The following is a 15,602-nucleotide window of genomic DNA, read 5'->3' as shown; positions in this document are numbered from 1 at the left end:
AAGTGTTTAAGAAGAGCCTAGCTTGTGAGTCAGCTTAATGGTACACAGTAATGGCAGAACACACTACACTCCAGCAAAGCAACATGGAGCCACCAGCAACATCACACACAAACATTGACAAGATCACCAGTTTATTTGTTTCATTTCGTAAGATTTTATTTTTAACAACATTTTCAAAGTTCTAATACATTATATGCTATGTTCATAAAAAATGAAGTTGATTTTTTTTTTTTTTTTTTACTTCCTTTGAGACTAGCATTTTAATTACCACTGAAGTGGCTCAATATGTAAGGTTGTGAATTAAAAAGTTGAGAATAAAGCCACTACTGAGAATTTCTTCTCTGAAATGACCCCCATCCACTCCCTTCATTTAATGACAGGCTCTGGAATCATTTTCTTCTCAAACCAGAGCAAATACAAGCAGCTACATGCTTTCTCCACCATTTGTAAGGAGAGAGATGTTTTTTTAAATGAACATTAAGAAGCATATAGTCTTAGAAACGTGGACTTCGTTTTGTACAATATGGCCTGGTTGGATGGATTCCTTTGGTCCACCACATGGGTCCAGTTTAACCATAGAGGTCATCGTCATTGTCCTCGTTGAAGACATTACCACCGCTGCCACCTGCCGAACCCTGGCTCGGCCCAGCTCCACCCTGGTTACTGGAGGGGAATCTGAGAGAAAGAGGTGGCAGTAATTAAAACTAAATTAAAACTAAGTACAGTGTGAACGTTATGGGTGTTGCACTATACACGACTTCAATCAAGGCATCCTCCTTAACACTACATAACTGTTGGAAAGAGGTGATCAACTGCTTATACCTCTCATTCTACTGTAGCATTTCCCAATGTGCACTATGCAAGCTGGTTTTTATTCCAACTCTTATTCTGTTAGCATTTATTTTGTAATGGTGTAACAAACCTTTTTTGTAACAGTCGTGTTATTAGTTGACTTTCACAGGCTTCTTGGCGTTTACTCCTAAGCATAACTGTGCTTCTGCTGCTTTTAGTCAGTCCATTTTTATTATGAGGACTGCGGTGGCAAGTTAATTGCTTTTCCAAGACTGTGCTTTCAATGGAGCCCCAAACTGCAGTACGCACTATTTCACACTTAAACTGACATTTGTATTTTTTCAAAGCAAAAAAAAAAAAAAAAAAAAAAAAAAGCCAACTGCTCAAGACATTTACAGGTAAAACATTTGGATAGTTAAAATTGAAGAGTGTAAAAAAAAAAAAGTCACTCATGATACTCAATACAGCCATGTAACATCACTTTCAACAACATTCTTCACAAAAAACAGCAAATTACTCAAAGTTTAATCCAGAGCACTATTGACAATTGACAACTCAAATCCACTTAAACTTAGAGCTCAGCTGGGAAAAAGAGGGTCCCTGACTGGACCTGGACTACAGAAGGTTTTTATAAAACTGTTATTAACCTGCTTAACAGAGACCAGGGTTCCCCTGATCTTGACACCGAAATAGCCAAAATACAACCTTAAGCACCCCACCCCCCCCAAATGGTTGTATTGGCTTGTAACAAACAGTTAACTATCTCAAACTGCTAGAAGACATGACTGTCAATCTTTACTATATCATTAGTGCACTGACACAGAAGAGACCGGACAACTCCCCCATATACATACCTGAAGCTGCCAAAGCCTCGGCTCTGCTGCAAGGTCTGTGCAAACATCTCGTATTTGCGGATGTCGTTATCGCTGACAGAGCGGCGAGCGAAGCGCATGGCCTCCTCGAAGTGGTCTTTACGGATCTCAGGGACGGGGTCATCCTCCTCAACCTCCTGCATTTCAAAGAACATTTAATGCAATCACACTGTAGACGGCATCCAGATGCAACGTCTATGGAATCTACGAATCCTGAAAAATATTTTGGTGGGAGAATGCAGTGTTTGGCCATTTATTTGTGGTGTGATGTAAGCGCAAAGCCTCACCATGGCGGAGGGGTTGGTCTGCCTCTCGCGCTCCCTCCTGATCTCATTCTCGATGGACTCCCTGATGGCCAGCTTGCAGGCTCGCTGACAGATCTCTGTTAGGTCAGCTCCTGAGAAGCCATTGGTCATCTTAGCCAAGAAATCCAAATCCACATCCTGTATTGAGAGGGAACATTTAACATTACTTACACTTCAGTGTTTAACACTTGTCACCTCTTAAACAGCAAATGTTTAACACTTGTCACCTCTTAAACGGCAAACTGCAAAGACCACAGATGAGGATTTACTTTGCTGGTGAAATGAGCCTTTAGGGTCAAATACAGACTGAACATACTGAATGTTTTCTGTGTCAATCAATAATGTCTCAGGTGCCTAAAAACTTCTAACCTGTTCAATAATTTTTCCAAGGCAAACAGAAAGCACTTTTTGGGAAACTGAAGCAAGTGCATGGGAGCTTTTAGGACTCCTGCTAATGGTAGGAGAGATTATGCCTTACCTTGGAGATGGGAGACTTTCTGAGGTTAGCCTTGAGGATTGCGATGCGCGACTTCTCATCAGGCAGTGGGATGTAGATGAGCTGGTCCAGACGGCCGGGTCGCAGGATGGCAGGGTCGATGATGTCCGGCCTGTTGGTGGCCCCGATGATGAAGACATTCTTCTTGCTGGACATGCCGTCCATCTCGGTCAGGATCTGGTTGATGACCCTGTCCGCGGCCCCGCCGCCGTCCCCGACGTTCCCGCCACGGGCCTTGGCGATGGAGTCCAGCTCATCGAAGAACAGGACGCAGGGGGCAGCCTGGCGGGCCTGTGGCAGCAAAGCAGGGTTCAAATGTTAGCTTCAGCCCTGAAAACTCTCAGCTCCACACTGGGCAAGGCCAGTACTGTAGTTACTGTTAGCTGCAAGTGACCTTCCCTATCCCCCTGCTATTGATCTAAACATAATATGGCCTTACACAGCAGTGCACAGAATGTCATTTTGGCAGAGCATACAAATTCTGTATTTTATCTGTGCTCTTATATAACAGCTCAAGTTATGTAAGGTATCTTATGTAACGTTTCTTATACAACAGTATACATCATATACACTGTCATACAGTCACCCATGATATTTTACAAGATGCTTTCAATTGCCAATTAAATGTTACCCCATAAATATCTTAAAAATTAAGCACTAAGCTACATGTCAGTATCTTTTTTCTTCATATTTCTCTTCTTAATAGCAGGGTTTCAGTGCATGTTCTTTACAAACTCCCCAAAAAGTACAGAAGTATTGAACTTACAGTTGCTTTAAAAGTGTTTCAGTGTTTTGTTGTATACTGCATACATTTGTATGTCAGCCCCAATATATACAATTTTACTGGCATTATAAGCAGAGTAATTCAAGAATACCTTCATTGATTCATTCATATTCAAGACCTTTCCATCACCTTCGATGGCACCACAATACCATCCTCTCGGACAGCAAAGAGCTTGGGCATCACCCTCGACAGTAACCTGGACTTCAAGGAGTACATTGCTCGCACGTCACGGACCTGCCGATTCCTCCTCCACAACATCAGGAGGATTCGCCCGTTCCTAACCACATACGCGACGCAGCTCCTTATCCAGGCCACAGTTCTCCCTCGACTGGACTACTGCAACGCTCTCCTTGCAGGCCTCCCAGCATGCACCACCCACCCTCTCCAGCTCATCCAGAATGCAGCTGCCCGACTGATCTTCAACCTCCCCAAATTCTCCCATGTTACTCCCCTGCTGAAATCCCTCCACTGGCTTCCTGTCGCTGCCAGGATCAGATTCAAGACCCTGACCCTCGCCTTCTCTGCAGTCAACAGGACAGCCCCTGCCTACCTCCAAGAACTCATCCAGCCCTACACACCAGCCCGACCCCTACGCTCAGCAGCAACTGGACGCCTTGCTCCCTGCATGGTCAAGGCAGGAGGTGCTCGTTCTGCCAGACATCGGCGTTTCGCCTACATCGCTCCCCAGTGGTGGAACGAACTCCCGGTCTCGCTACGGACAGCTCCTTCACCCCAGTCCTTCAGACGGGGCCTGAAGACGCACCTCTTCAGACTCTACCTGGACTGACCCAGCACACAATTGCTGTATTGTGTAATTGTAAAAATCTGATAGTACTGCGTCCTCAAACAGACCTTGCTCTCAGCTGAGAACTGTCTCATTGTGGAACTGTACACATCCTGTCCCCGTACTGTCGCTGTACCTACTGTATGCACTTTTGTAAGTCGCTTTGGATAAAAGCGTCTGCTAAATAAATAAATGTAAATGTAAATGTAAAGAATACTTTTAGGGTACATAGCTTACCTTGTCAAAAATCTCTCGGACGTTGGCCTCAGACTCACCAAACCACATGGTGAGCAGCTCTGGGCCTTTGATGGAGATGAAATTGGCCTGGCACTCATTGGCAATAGCCTTTGCCAAAAGAGTTTTACCACAGCCAGGTGGTCCATAGAACAGCACTCCCTTGGAAGGGGTCATGCCAAACTTGAGGAATTTGTCTGGATGCTCCACTGGGTACTACAATTGATCACATTTATGGGTTACTTTTTCCATTGGTTTTCACCTACACATTTTATTAGAAGTTTGCTTTTTATTTTATTATTCTTCATATTATCTGCCTTTCATTCATTATTTCATTTTAAATATCATGTTTTAAATTGTTTTAATGGTTGAATTTATTACATAAACATATTTTCCCACTGAGGTATTCTATGCAGTCTGCAGTATGCAGCTGGCTTGTCAGACTGCTGATCTCTTCAGAATGTGATCTACCTGTACAAGCTCCTGCAGCTCTCTCTTGACATCCTCCAGACCACCAATATCCTCCCAGGTGATATTGGGCACTTCCACCACCGTCTCTCGCAAGGCTGAGGGGTTGCTCTGACTCAGGGCCCACTTGAAAACAAATCCCCCAGAAATATTTATTCACAGGTTACAGGTATACTTTATTTCCAGCCAAGCAGAGCCTTTAGAAATCTAAAATTCGGTTTCAGAGTACTGGCCACAGCAACATCAGAAGCAAAACATAACACAAACTGGCAAACATTCTTTGATGAAATGTGTAATGACAGAAATCCAGTCACACAGCATGGTGATCTCACCCTGAAGTCATCCATGGTGACAGCCAGGGAGTTCATGACCTCAGCATCAATGGTCTCATCCTCCAGGTCAATCAGGTCCATTTTCTTTCTGATGGCCTGCAATGCAGCCTCTGAGCACAGGGCTGCCAAATCGGCTCCCACGTGGCCGTGAGTCTCATTGGCAACCTGGAATGGAAAGTACAGGCAAATGCCAAAATAAAGGACACACCAAAAATAAAAATAAGCTGCCAGAACAGCTTTTCAGCACACCTTGGTATAGAATCTCCAAGTGTCTGGAGACAGAAACAGATATCTGTTGTTCTGTTGGTGGTGGTAGAAAACACTGTCTCAGGGGCTGCTCCAGAGTCTCCCATAAGTATTCAACAGGGTTGAGATCTGCTGACTGAGATGGCCATGGCATACGTTTTACACCATTTTCATCCTCATCAAACCTTTGAGAGGCCACTTATGTCCTGTCAATGGAGGCAATATCATCCTGGCACTCAAGCCTTTATGCTTCTTTTGGCCTGTGCCACACGTGCACTCGCCCCCATGTGGAGAGCCAGGTGAAGGATGACTCATCCGACCATGACGTTCTTTCCCTGTCCAGCCGGTCACTGCCTGTGCACTGCTTCACTCACAAACGTGTTCTTGAAACTGCCTGTTCACACCACAGATTAAAATTTGCAGTCAACTGATTCAGCTGTTGCCTGTTCATTTTGCCCTGCATCTTGAATCAATGCACAGACATCACAGTCGAGGATGCCCTTTCAGCCACAGCTGCACCTGGTTAATGTCTCCCTCAGACGTCCATACCAAAATGACCTGAGCCACTGTTCCTTTTGAAACATTAGAAAGCTGAGCCATCTTTGTCACTGTAACTCCTGCCAAACATGCCAACAATGGCCCCTCTCTCAAAGTCACTGAGATCTCCTCCTATAGCTATGGCAGGGTCTGCCCAGGATTTTTATATATGACCCTAACATCCCATCATGCTTAACTGCTTCACTAATTCAGGCGCTACACCTGGCTGGAAGTACATGCTTTCAATATACTTTGTAGGCCTCACTTACTCCTTTACTTTTTCCTTTTTTGGCATTTGCCAGTGTACATACAATATCCATGATTACATATCTATAAAATATCTAGAAAGGGTCACAATAAGGGATTATACAACAAAGGGAATCTTTACATTCAAATACTGTATAAATAATTGACAGCTATACATGATTCTGAACCTGTTACAGTATTGAATCTGTACATATAATACAGATTTCCGCTAAGGCGTGGTGGAGGAAGCATGATCTGACTACACTGACATACTATACAAATATCACACATGTCCTAGTATTGGAAAGTTTTCTACCTGAGGTACACATCATTGACCTTGGTTTAATCACTAGTACCTCAAATGCTAGATGTGTGAACATGCTATCAAATAGTACACTACACAGAAAGGAGGGACAGACTGGGTTTACAAAGGTTTCCGTTACGGACCTGCTCAAGATCAACATCGTCAGCCAGCTTCATGTTCTTGGTGTGGATCTGAAGGATCTCAAGTCGTCCTGTTGCATCAGGAATACCAATGTCCACCTCTCTGTCAAAACGGCCTTAAATGAAAAAGACACAAACAGCGTGGTTACCTTAACTTCAGGTACACTTACGCTACCGCGTAAAAAGTTAATCCTCATCTCTTGTGCCGTGAGTGCTTGACTTCTTCACTCCTTTGAAGAGTTTGTCACCTACCTGCTTTTTCCTGAGCTCTAGGACATTTAGATTTATAATGCAGACTGTTGAGATGCCTAATACTTGCAACATTTAATTCACCAGTTTTGTCATCCACATGAAATGGGACAATTCAGTACCTTAATAGTGTAACGTGCCACAAAAGGCATAAAGCTCTCTATTGGACTATGAACTGTTCTATTCCATATTGATAATTTGCTGGTTTTTAACCCAAGTTGTATTAAAGTGCTTGCATGCTAAAGGCAATTCCACTGTAATGTACTTTCAGAAGCACAGACTCTGCGCAGCAAGGGCAAAGAACGTGTCTCAGGGAGACTTTTGTCAATGTTGGAAACACTGGAATAACAAAAACAACCTTGTGGGCAAAGTGCAGATGTATGCATTTGAAATCAATGACTCTTCAGAAGAACACAGACACTGAGGCATCAGACCTCACAACAAAAACATGATCATTCAGTCATTGTCAGAAAAAGCCAAAGCCCCCATTCCGATTGAGAGCTGTACAGAAATAATTTGCAGGACAGTGCTGACAACAGATCTGAGAGTGCATTTTGAGACATGAGGACATATAGACTAAAACAGTAGCACTACGGACTGCACTGGGACGTGTTGGTTCAAACATGGATGGGATGGAATCTTTTACCAAATCGCCTGAGGGCTGGATCAATGCTGTTGGGTCTGTTGGTGGCTGCCATGACAATGACATGTGCCCTCTGCTTCAGCCCGTCCATGAGAGTCAGCAGCTGAGAGACAATTCGCCTCTCAACTTCTCCGTGAGTCTGGTGAAGCAGGAACACAGGTAAGAATTTCACACAGATTTAAAATGTGAAGCAACTGTACACACACATAACGAGCAATTAGTAATCATCCTGCATCTCCATACACAAAGCAATGAATGCTGCTTGACAGGCTGTTACTTTGTTATGGAACTTGTTTACTTGCTCTACCTTTTCTCTTTTTGGTGCAATAGCATCGAGCTCATCAATAAAGATAATGGCGGGGGCATTCTTTTCAGCTTCTTCAAAAGCTTTTCTCAGGTTGCTTTCAGACTCTCCAGCAAGCTTGCTCATAATCTCAGGCCCTGAAAACATGCAAACGGGCATTAATGGACAAAAATTAATCAAGGCGGCAGCAAAATATTAATAAAATGCTTCTGAATGGTCCTGTCTACAAGCCTTTAACTAAGCGAGCACATTTGAGTTTCATTTTCTTTGCACTGATTCTCTTACCGTTGATGAGAAAGAAGAATGCTCCAGTTTCATTTGCAACAGCTCGAGCAATCAGAGTCTTTCCTGTTCCAGGTGGTCCATACAGAAGAATGCCACGTGGAGGCTATGAAAAGAGATTTATATTGAACATACAACTTCACATGCAGTTAGTTTAATGGTTGATGATTTTTTGGCCTATAAAGTTGATGACAAAAATGTATTTTGGAGGGAAAGTACAACAAAAAAATAATTTCAATGTAAAACAATTAATGCAGTAATTAAGCACTCCCATCTTCTTGGAGGTCAACATGTTTCCACAACTTGCTATAGCTGGCTGTGAAAAAGACTTTTGCTGGCCTTTTTTCTTTTCTTTCTGCAGCATACCATGAAGCCTATGTTGCTTGACGTCATCACAGATTTCTGTTTACCAACTAATAAAACACTAATGGACCTTTGCAAAAATTAGGGTTTGTCTCACCTTCACACCAATGGCCTTGAAAAGAGCAGGGTGCCTCAGAGGTAGTTCCACCATTTCTTTGATCTGGGCCAGCTGCTTCCTAACTCCTCCAATATCATCGTAGCCAACCTCATTAAGGGATTCCTCTTCATCCTAGAAACAGAGTTATACATCTTTTTTCTGCTATTCACCTTGTATGTATTTCCATTTTGCTCAGGTGCAGCAAAGTGTGACTAAAGCATATCTATCTAGGTATAGGTCCACCCGAGAGAAAAAAAGGAAGAACATAAAGCTTTGGAGTAGCTGAAAACTGAAAGTCAGCAAAGATTTCAGCAGGTCAAATCAACACTTTAAGCTTTGTTTGTATGATTACCTCAAAGAAATCTGTTAATACTAAAATAGCCTATTCCCTCATACCTGGCTACCTTACATCACTACATACCCACACCCTGTATAAAAATGCCTTTTTGTTAGGTTTGGGGCCATTATCTGAAATTGTCACTGGCACTGCTAAAATTAAACACTTGCATTTCCTTGTCTTAACAGTCCTATCTTCACCCCTGCCAGACAGCCATTCAAGAGCACTGTGACCACGGTGTTTTGCTTTACTGCTGCCAAACTGAAACTCCAGTTGGCAGCATTGAAATCACACACTATTTACATTCCAGTGTTGTGGTGAGTATTAAGATAAGCTAAAATGAGTTGGGTCTATGGATTTGAGGAATTTTAAGTAATGGGCCTCATCAGTACACAGTTAAACTGCAAACTGCCAAGTTCAGTTCTCAGTTTGCAGACCTCAACGCAGAACACCTGTAGAACATTGTTTCTCACAGCAACTCAGTGAAACATGCAAATGTGTTTCGCTTTTGCACTACTTAAGGGAGAAATTTGCAATCAAAAGCATCCCATTTCCTCACTCTAAATAAATAGGCCCAATTCTATTTTGCCCCCCCAACTTCCTGATTGTGTTGTTATATCAGGAAGTGCAACAGCAGAGACTGGTTTCAGCCATGGTATGTAAAGAATGAGGTCATGTGAATTTGGTAAAAACCACAGCCATGCTAAGGTATAACTAAATACAGGTTAGTGCATCTGCATTGTAAATCTTGCTCATACTTCCTGCATGACCTACCTCCCGCTTGATGGGCTCTCCCTCACAGTGGATGACTGTGTCTGGGGCCACTATGCAGTAGGGGCTGGGGTCTGTCTCCACCACTTTGAACTCAACAGCTCGCATCCCTCCTCTGACCAGGAAAATATCTCCTGCAACAATAGCAGCAATGTAGCTTGTAGACAGATGAAAAAGATGATCATCCAGTAGAGGAATAAATCCACTATCCACTTTATGGAGTAAAGTTATTGGGATGTTGCCCTCAGAATCATCTCCTTACCAAAACATCAGGTACACAACAAAATAACTTCCTGGACAGACAGAAATTCTAACAAAAATGCTAACAAAACAACAGCAACAACAAAAAACACTGCAAGTCAACTGTGAAAAAGTGCACTTAACAGGCACACTCCTTTTGTTGCGAATTTTACCTTTCCTGATTGGTCTGTAGGCTTCCAGGAAATATGGCTTGAGATACACCTCAAACAGGTTGCCTGTGATCCCCTCCACAGTGTCATCGATGGGAAGAACGTGAATACGCTTCCCATACTTCACATCCGGACACGGCTGGATACTGCACCAAGACAAAATGTCGCAATAATCAAATTTAAAAGGTCCACCTCATACACGATTACTGTTTTCTTTCTAAGGGGGTACTTAATGGTACATGGAACGCTGGGGATGAAACACAGTGTGAGGAGGCATGGTAAGAGACCCACCTGATGACATCACCCAGGCGCACTCTCAGGTTGTTGCGGACCACGCGATTCATGCGCACTTTCTCGTCAGAGCAGGTGTCATCGGAGAGCACGATGCACACAGTCTCCCTCCTCTTCTTCCCCTTCAGCAAAACGGTGTCTCCTCTGAAGAGCTGCAGCTCATCCATCTTTGCCTGCCGGGAGAGACACAGGAGAGACGTTCAAAGCATTCGTCAACCCAGCAACAGCAGTTCACACTTCAAAACGTTCACAAAACGTAAGCCGCACATGTTACATTATATGCATTTAGCAGATGCTCTTATCCAGAGCGACTTACTTAGGTTACAGTTTTTACATGTTACCCATTTATACAGCTTCGTATTTACTGTGGCAACTGTGGGTACCTTGCCCAAGAGTACAACACTTGTCATCCGGCAGGGAATCAAACCAGCAACCTTTTGGTTACGAGCCCTGCTCCTCATCACTATGCCACAATGCCGCAGATTTGATACAGCAAGGTATACAGAAAAAAAATAAAACATGTAGCTGGCATGGAATTGTTGTTCGCTTAATGACAAGTCTGAAAACTGCAAATTGGTCTGTAGATCCATGTCTCATTGAAATGTGTGAGCAAGTCAAGTGTGATTGGCTACACAGTGCAGAGGTGTGTGGATCAGAGATATGTTGGCTACTCCAATCATAGTGTTCATGCATAGATTGGCAACAGCACTATCAATTAGAAACTGCCTAGCTTAAGTAGTTACAACAAGAATTTCACACATGGGACTTATGTTCCATGAATGCCATAGTTTTTTGGATGAAAATACATATTGTCAGAGTACATTGAGAATGATGTAGGAGAAGGATGTAGCTTAATATTATATTGCTGGGTTTTCTGCAATGGTGAGATACAATATCGTAAAGGAGGTCCACCAATGCAAGGCAATGAAAGGGGAAACAGTTTTATTTAAGGAGAAAAATTGCTTTATTTATTTATTTATTTATTTATTTATTTTAGCAGCTTTTGCATGCCAAGATGGGCAACTGGAAATGATTGGCAAAACCTCTTCGTAGGTGACATTTGGTTTCCCAGGGTAACTGGGCAACCATTAATGTCAAGCCCTGTTTTACTTTTTTTAATGACATTGGAGGCTCTTCTTCACTTGCAAGGTAGCCAAGAACAATATGCACCATGATCACAGAACAAACCATGCATAAAAATATTAACTTCTGTCAAGCCAGACTGATATTCCAACTAGCTGACTAGCTGCTAGTAAGTGACTGTGCATTAGTTTTTAGCAAGCTTGCCAGCACTTTGTGCTTGTTGCTAATAGAGAGAGGCAGGGTGGAAAAGGAATAGACCTCCTCCAGGAGCTAACTACACTGTCCATGTCATGTAAGAAAACACAGTTAACTTAGACTGAACCATGGCCACCCGGGTCATCCACCCACCGGTTAACATGGCTCAAGGAAACAAGGAATACCAGTACTCTTACCTGAGGTCTGAGGTCTGGTTATAACACCAAACAACTAAATATGCATGAGCGAAATGGAAGTAAAACCATACCTGAGAAAGTGAGACAACACTGTTGTCCTCATTGATGGACTCATCCACAATCAACCTGTTTGGTCTGTTCTTTTGCTTTAAAATGGCAGTGGAAAGATCATCATTTTTGGATCTATGGAGAAAACAATAAAATACTTATTTTAAATTTCATTTAGCAGAGGCCTTGGCCACATCAGTCAGGAATTTATATGTAACATGTTTAACATCTATAATAAAATACATTAGAATGTCTCATTATTTTACATGTTAACATAGACACAAATTTACAGTTTGATAGTAATTAGGCCATTTACATTGTTAAACCATTCATTGTAAGTATTTACTGTTGGAATAAGATTATAATGTTACCAAGAAATACTGAAAATAGCTTTAACTGTAATTAGCACCGAGGCAATTAATATCAGTGGTGATTACTCCAGCAGGACATATACTTCATCCTGGAAATATACTTAGGATCCACAAAAGTGTTCTAAAGTAACACAATAAGTGCTTCCACATAAACTGTATGCTTTCAAAGCTACCCTTTAAATTTCTGCCAGATCAATGCTAGAACTTTAATTCTTCACACTCAGACGGAATTCAGTCTTTTTCTTTGAACCATAAGGCTGTGGATTAAACAATTCATTTAACACTCCACTGCCAAAGTGCTCAACCAACGCTTACAAATATCTTGTTTTGGTTTCGAATTAATTTCAGGGACGATTAAAGAGTAATTAGTGCAAGGGTAGAGTACACTGTGTAGTACCAATTAAGTTCAAATTGCATGCAAAATCAATAATCATGAATGCAGACAATGTGGACTAAAATACACAATTTCTCAAGACAACAGAAACACGAATCTTTAATGTTTCTCGAGATCGATGTTTTTGTTCTCGCTTCAGCTGTGACATTCTATAGTAGTTCATCTGCATCGCGATGCAACAACCGCTTTTGTTGTGGATACAAATCTCATTTCTCATCGCTACTGCGTGTTAAAACATTTCATTAAATTTCCTTAAAACGTCGTTAATTCTAATAGTTTGAAACTCTTGTATACCAAATCGATGCAGCTAGCCAACAAACGTAATTGCATCTAAAGCGAGACTAAACTTCTGTTGAAACTAAGACGTAGACGTAGTACCATTTTTATCGATTTTAACAAGCTCCATGACAATTTTTAAATGGTGTTGCACTGGCAAACTAGGTACGCGATTAATTTCAAAACCTGCGATTTGCTCGAAGTTCACTAATGATGACTATGATAACTAACTACCTGGCTAGTTAAATGTCATGCGTCAGGTACACATTGACAGCGTTAAGCTCCAAGCCTGCGATCTAGCAACCGAGTGCAGCGCTAACGATACATACCTAACTAGTTAGGCTAAAATTAACTGGTAAACTAACTAGATCTTTTGAACTATACATAACTAGCCTGGTCAACCACCTAGCCTAGGTACCGCAGTCAACTGATGTTATGAGCAATGAAAAAGCTAGCTATCAAAGCTATCTGTATGGGCACTTGTAACGTTAGTCCCACAGTGTAGGCCCTGATGATGACACAGCAAGAAACGGCAAAAAGAATCGACACCGCTGCGAACAATCGAGGTTAACGTTAGACACCATTCCGACCAAGTCACTACCTAGCCAAGACACTTAACGTTTAATAACGTTTAATGCCTAGTTAGCTCTAAACTATATAAAGCATGCTGTTTAGCTAACTACCAAAGCATCCGGCTAACATCCGCTAGCCAGCGAGCTTGCTAAGAATAAGCGGATAGAAATGCAATTTATTACGAAATGTTTAGGAATAATGGAACCTCAACACTGAAGTGACTGACATTAAACGTATCTGGTTAGCAATGCCCCACAAACTCAAAGTTAATATTAGCTGGACACGTACGTCACTAGGCCAATACAGATATTATACATAATAATTTAAATTTTCCAAACTAGCAGCTTGGGCTTTCCTCTAGTAAACTACATAACTGGCTAACTGTAAATGTGGGTAAGTGTGCACCTATCAGCTATTATAGCTAATTAGTAAACAAGCTAAACATGTCCCTTCAAAGACCAAGTGACGTTTCCAAGACCCTCAAATCGGCGGTTAGGTAACTTAACTTAGCTAGACAATTAACTAAGTTACCAACCAGCCGAATGTCTAACGTTACAGTTAACCAGATAGCTGTTCACCTTTTGTGAATAACTGGCATCTACCTAGCAATGTTAGCAAAACGTCGCAAATGCAGCAACGTTAGTGCCGGTAGGCCAATGCCTGCTCGCCAGAAAATCAACGACTAGCTTGGTGTCGATTAGCCAGCTTGCTAACGTTACTCATCATCTTGAAATTAACGTTGCTTAGAGGCATGTGTACATTGTCATATTAACTCCAGGCAACTCTACAACCAAGATCGCCATCTCACTGAAACGCCATGTATTGTATATTGCCATCGATTGGCCGCTTAGATTGTGTGGTAAACTGGTTATGTAGCTGTCCGGCTAGCCATCACATGTCATGTCGGTAACGCTATCTGGCTAACCAGTTATATATTTTAAACTAATTCAACCACACAGCTTATTTGAAAGTGATGCTTACTAGACAGTAACCGAAATTAGTACGAGAGATCGTGAGCGTTTGGCCCCGTGAAGTTGGGATAAAAGCGTCAAGACTGTTTTCTGTCCCTCTTTATTTGATGGGGTAAATTTTAATCGGCGACGGGTCATTAACAAATGATTTTCCAAAACTCAGACACAATGCCAAAATTTGATGATTTCTACAAAGTTTCACGCTGTACTTACTCTCCGCCCGAAGCCATGTTGGTCCTCCTGAACTACTGTATAAATAAAACGTTATTTCTTTATATTTTTTCCCCTCGCAGCCTCCTGGTCACAGCTATTTCCCCTCAAATCGAATCCAAGGCCACTCACTCATCTCAGAGCTGCGGAGAAACTACCGAAAACAGAGGGTAAAAACGAGCCAATCATAAAAAGCGTTATTATCCTGCTCGGCCTAGTAACTATGTGCTCATTGGTCATTTTACAAACGATATAACAGCTGCCAATCGCGTAGTAAATCCAGACTGCGGAAACATATTCTACCGAGCAACCTGGATATCATTGGGGAAATCGCATTCATCCGCTTTGGAGGAGTAACTTATATTATTCAACAACTTATATACTCATTGGATGCAAAGCCTCCGTGTGGTCATCTTAATCCAATCATAACGGAAAGCGTTGGATATTTCGTTAAAAACAATTGCAATCGCTTTGCTATTAAATTTCCTTCAGTTTGTGCAGACACGCTTGAATGCAGAAAAATGTTGTCACAAACTGGTCAATGTTACTAATATGACATATATAAAGCAAGTATTGTATAACCATAACGCTTCATTTTGTCACATGTTGATCTTTACACTTTAACAAATGTCGCACTAGATAACGGCGTCTGCCAAATCAAAAAATGTAAATGTGAATATTTTATGTGAAAATACTTTGTATGAAAATACTCTTAAAAACTAATTAAAAAAATTAAAACTAATCAGATTATACCCTTGTGTTAGTTATTATATTCAACTGGTATATGCTTTAAAACTATCATTTACAAAGACAAAAGCTTATGGTAGCAGATGCTTAATTTTCGGTTCCTTTGTGAAGCATTACTTGTGCTCAAATCTCAAATCTAACTATAGGTACTTTCAGTTAGAGTGAGAACTCATTGTTACGCCCCCTTATCAACGCAGAACCTCTTTCAATGTCTCCCTCATTCGGAAAATCACAGTGCACTCAGTCGTAG

General features: G+C 41.7%; 1 protein-coding gene across 1 annotated transcript; it reads right to left on the bottom strand.

The window, feature by feature from the left end:
* Window positions 1-238: 238 nt before the first annotated feature.
* LOC118777886 (transitional endoplasmic reticulum ATPase) lies at window positions 239-14,747 on the bottom strand. The gene is made up of 17 exons (XM_036529125.1): window positions 14,609-14,747; window positions 11,834-11,945; window positions 10,288-10,460; window positions 10,000-10,142; window positions 9,590-9,720; window positions 8,479-8,610; window positions 8,022-8,124; window positions 7,740-7,873; window positions 7,436-7,571; window positions 6,544-6,656; window positions 5,068-5,232; window positions 4,739-4,861; window positions 4,271-4,483; window positions 2,448-2,756; window positions 1,952-2,107; window positions 1,647-1,801; window positions 239-675 (listed from the first exon to the last, which is right to left on the bottom strand). Exons 1-17 carry the CDS (start codon window positions 14,623-14,625, stop codon window positions 570-572), a joined length of 2,421 nt encoding a protein of 806 aa, XP_036385018.1. The 5' UTR covers window positions 14,626-14,747; the 3' UTR covers window positions 239-569.
* Window positions 14,748-15,602: the final 855 nt, after the last annotated feature.

Source organism: Megalops cyprinoides, chromosome 5, assembly GCF_013368585.1.
Source record: "Megalops cyprinoides isolate fMegCyp1 chromosome 5, fMegCyp1.pri, whole genome shotgun sequence".
Classification (NCBI taxonomy): Eukaryota; Metazoa; Chordata; class Actinopteri; order Elopiformes; family Megalopidae; genus Megalops; species Megalops cyprinoides.
The sequence above is the reverse complement of the archived record's forward strand: the minus strand, read 5'-3'. Positions and strand labels throughout refer to the sequence as shown.

Bases quoted from the DNA above. Each gene is read 5' to 3' on its own strand.
- LOC118777886 (XM_036529125.1), bottom strand. The intron at 4,484-4,738 runs GTAGATCACATT...GATCAATTGTAG, and splicing joins AGCTGCAGGAGCTTGTACAG to TACCCAGTGGAGCATCCAGA. The intron at 2,757-4,270 runs GTAAGCTATGTA...TTGCTGCCACAG, and splicing joins TCCGAGAGATTTTTGACAAG to GCCCGCCAGGCTGCCCCCTG.